At 36.4% G+C, this 2990-nt stretch overlaps 1 protein-coding gene across 3 annotated transcripts; it reads right to left on the bottom strand.

Moving 5' to 3' along the window:
* Nucleotides 1–1831, bottom strand: LOC130494436 (uncharacterized). Of its 3 annotated transcripts, none has more exons than XM_056996033.1 (5): nt 1155–1831; nt 838–952; nt 496–667; nt 335–413; nt 1–254 (listed from the first exon to the last, which is right to left on the bottom strand). In XM_056996033.1, the coding sequence occupies exons 1-5, from the start codon at nt 1233–1235 to the stop codon at nt 144–146; spliced, it is 558 nt and encodes a 185-aa protein (XP_056852013.1). In that variant the 5' UTR covers nt 1236–1831; the 3' UTR covers nt 1–143. The 3 variants fall into 3 exon arrangements, 2 of the variants coding, with proteins under 2 accessions (XP_056852013.1, XP_056852014.1); XM_056996034.1 differs by having other exon boundaries at nt 838–1058; nt 1155–1661; XR_008939566.1 differs by lacking the exons at nt 1–254; nt 335–413 and having other exon boundaries at nt 527–667; nt 851–1058; nt 1155–1656.
* Between the last annotated feature and the right edge of the window lie 1159 nt (nt 1832–2990).

Raw genomic sequence — 2990 nt, 5'->3', positions numbered from 1 at the left:
TATTTAGGGTTTTGTTAAATTTTTAAATCTAACTTTTCTCAAAGATAAGTTTTAACATTCATTTACTTTTTCTTTTTTTTGAACATAAAGTTTATTTAGGCAAAAAAACATGTTTACATCCCGGTGCTGCTATTTTAAGAATGTTAAAAACGTGAATCTATGAGTAATGGAGATTGAATGCTGCTCAATGTAAAGTCAGTGTCTTCATCATCTTCCTCCTCAGATTCTTGATTAGCAGCGACCATTGTTCTGCTCTGAAAATGGCGCAAGACAGATCATTAACAACAACGCCATCTGTTTACAAAATAGTTGCAACAAAGATTCTGAGATATACCGCTTTGCCACTCTCAAACCACTGTCTTCCTGTAAGCTTCTTCTCCTTGGGTGCTGTAAGAGCAGATTCCGGCATCAGCCTTGGAAGTTTAAAGGCCACAGATTAGATGTTAGTTACTCTGTGAAACAAATAAGGGAAAATATACAGGAAGAGTTACTCACTTGGTTAGCTCAATTGCAAGCTCTGCCTCATATAACTCTCTCCAAGCCACAAATGTCTCCTGCAATACCTCATCCTCTTTGGCGGCTTCTTCCTCTGCATAGTTAGCCCCATCACCTTGCCCATAGTTTTCAGACAACCAGTCCTTTGCTGATGACACCAAAGTGATTTCATCTGATAACGAACACACAAGACAGAACGTACACATGAGTGAAAACTTGGACTGAAAATTCATTTCTTTCAATTGATAAAGCTTCTCATTATTCAATATATTCCTCATATAAACATTCAACACTCATCATTCACATGAATCCAGCAAAATATAAAGGAAAGTCAGTACATACCACCACCACTTACTTCATTGGAAACATGTTGTTTGTTGTCAAAAGAGACAGCTCGTACAATGACTTTGTTTTTCCCAGGCATGTACAATGATCTTGAAACTGATGCACCATCTCTCTGCAGCAAAACAAACGCCAACACTTAATTTGATATCAATACGAATGTTCTTATCTATAAGCAACACGTTCATCTGAGCAATCTGATGCAAAATCTGAGCTATTATCTGCAGCAGAAGCAGAGAAAGGAAAGGCACGGTTAGAAACAGAGTATGTAACTATTTGGGCATTTCATCGAACACTTTGTAGGAGTAGGTGCGAACCTCATCTCTCTCTTTGATTATCTCTCTAAGATAAGATTTGGTTTCAACTCCATGAAGTCTCCGGCGAGCTCGGTTACACATACACCACCAGAGTCTCTGAGAAGGAACAGAGGCACGACACCGTTGACCGAAACTTTGACAACACTGGTGCAAGAAGAAGCTTTCCCTAACGTTGGATGATACCACGACGAAGGGGTGAACAGAAGAGTCGGCGTCGAGGCAAGACGTCGAGATTGCCTCCTCAATTTGTCTGTCAGAGAGGAAAACAGATTTAGGGCAGGGCAATTTTCCTTGATTGAGACAACTTATACTTTGTTTCCCAGAGAAAAATTAAACCCTAGAAACAGAGAAAGATTGAAAGTGATAAGAGATAGATGAAAGAAAACGATGGAGAAGAAGAATGAAGGACATTGGTCAAAGAAAAAAAAAAGAAGAACGAAGGACAGAGGACGACGAGAGATAGATGCTAAATTTTTTTTTTGTGCGTGATGAATGAAAACATCTATTTTTTTTTTAAATAACTTTACCAAAAAAAAAAGCCGCTCCAAAACATAAATTTCGCTAAGTTTTTTGGCTCCAAAATAAATATTCCGCTGCATAATACACTTTCGGGGCTCCCGCTTAATGAAAATCTTTGCTAGCACGAAATTAATGTTACGATAGAGTTATGGTCTGATTTTGACATTATTAGTAGCAGTTCATGAATTCGTGCTACCGCGAACTGCTACCAATACTCATATTTTTTGTAGTGATAGCAGCACATTCAAAGAATTGTAAGGAGTCGTTCTAATAGTATAAATTTACATTTCGTATCATTAGCTTTTTAAGGGTCATCAAATTATTAATATGAATACACTTTAAAGGTTTAATGAAGAGGAGAAACCCCTTGGCCTTTGCGAGACAAGAGATGAAAAACTTGAGCTCGAATCTGTTAATGGTGTGCAAGAAAAGTGTGACAAATGGCTGTTATCCCCGCAAAGAAGCATCCGTGAATTAACAGGATGTCTTGAGGTTAGTGATGTTGTTAACATTATGTTTCATTAGTATGTTTTGTTAATAATTTTTATCTCTTCCAGTCATTTGTAATTTAAAACAGTCCTAATTGTCTACTTGAATCGTAGGCTGAAAAAAGCTTTGTCTTGTGTAATGTTTATGAAATTGATTCAAACTGGGGATGATATTACTCTGGTTGTACGACATGCAAAAAAGAGTCTTTTAAGGTGGGAAATTATGTAGAGACTCTTAATGGACAAGAGATTACTCCGCATATTGGTGGTGTGAGGTATGCAAGGAAAATGTTACTTCTGTTTCCCCGAGTTAAAAGATAATTGTTATTATGTTACACAATTATCTCGATTATTATAAGTATACATTCAAGATGTTTTGATACATTTTTTTAGGTTTAAGCTTCATTTGATGGTGAAAGGATGATACCCGAGAACCAAACTCATGCTTCTCGACATGGTAGCAAGGGGATTGATTACTGAATCTGCTACAAAAGATTTAAATGGTTCTTTTGACGAGGTACATATTCATAGTCATGTTTAATTTTTCTGATTGAATTGGAATATTGAAACATAATTTGAGTTTTTTTATCAGCTTGAAGATCATGATGACTTGTCTGACGAAATAACTCAGATTGTTGGCAAGACTTTCACTTTTGGAGTCTATGTTGAGAAGGAGCGCATTGTTTATGATTCTGAGATTTACAAGGTTGGTTGGGTTTATAAAGACAGAATGAAATGCTTAACAATAACGACACTCAAACTGATTCTCTTTCAAACAAATCAGTGACATTTACAAGTGGTGAAAATATATTAAATTTTGTCTATGGAA

The sequence above is a fragment of the Raphanus sativus genome, unplaced genomic scaffold (assembly GCF_000801105.2).
Source record: "Raphanus sativus cultivar WK10039 unplaced genomic scaffold, ASM80110v3 Scaffold0110, whole genome shotgun sequence".
Classification (NCBI taxonomy): domain Eukaryota; kingdom Viridiplantae; phylum Streptophyta; class Magnoliopsida; order Brassicales; family Brassicaceae; genus Raphanus; species Raphanus sativus.
This window is presented reverse-complemented; position numbering and strand designations above follow the sequence as displayed.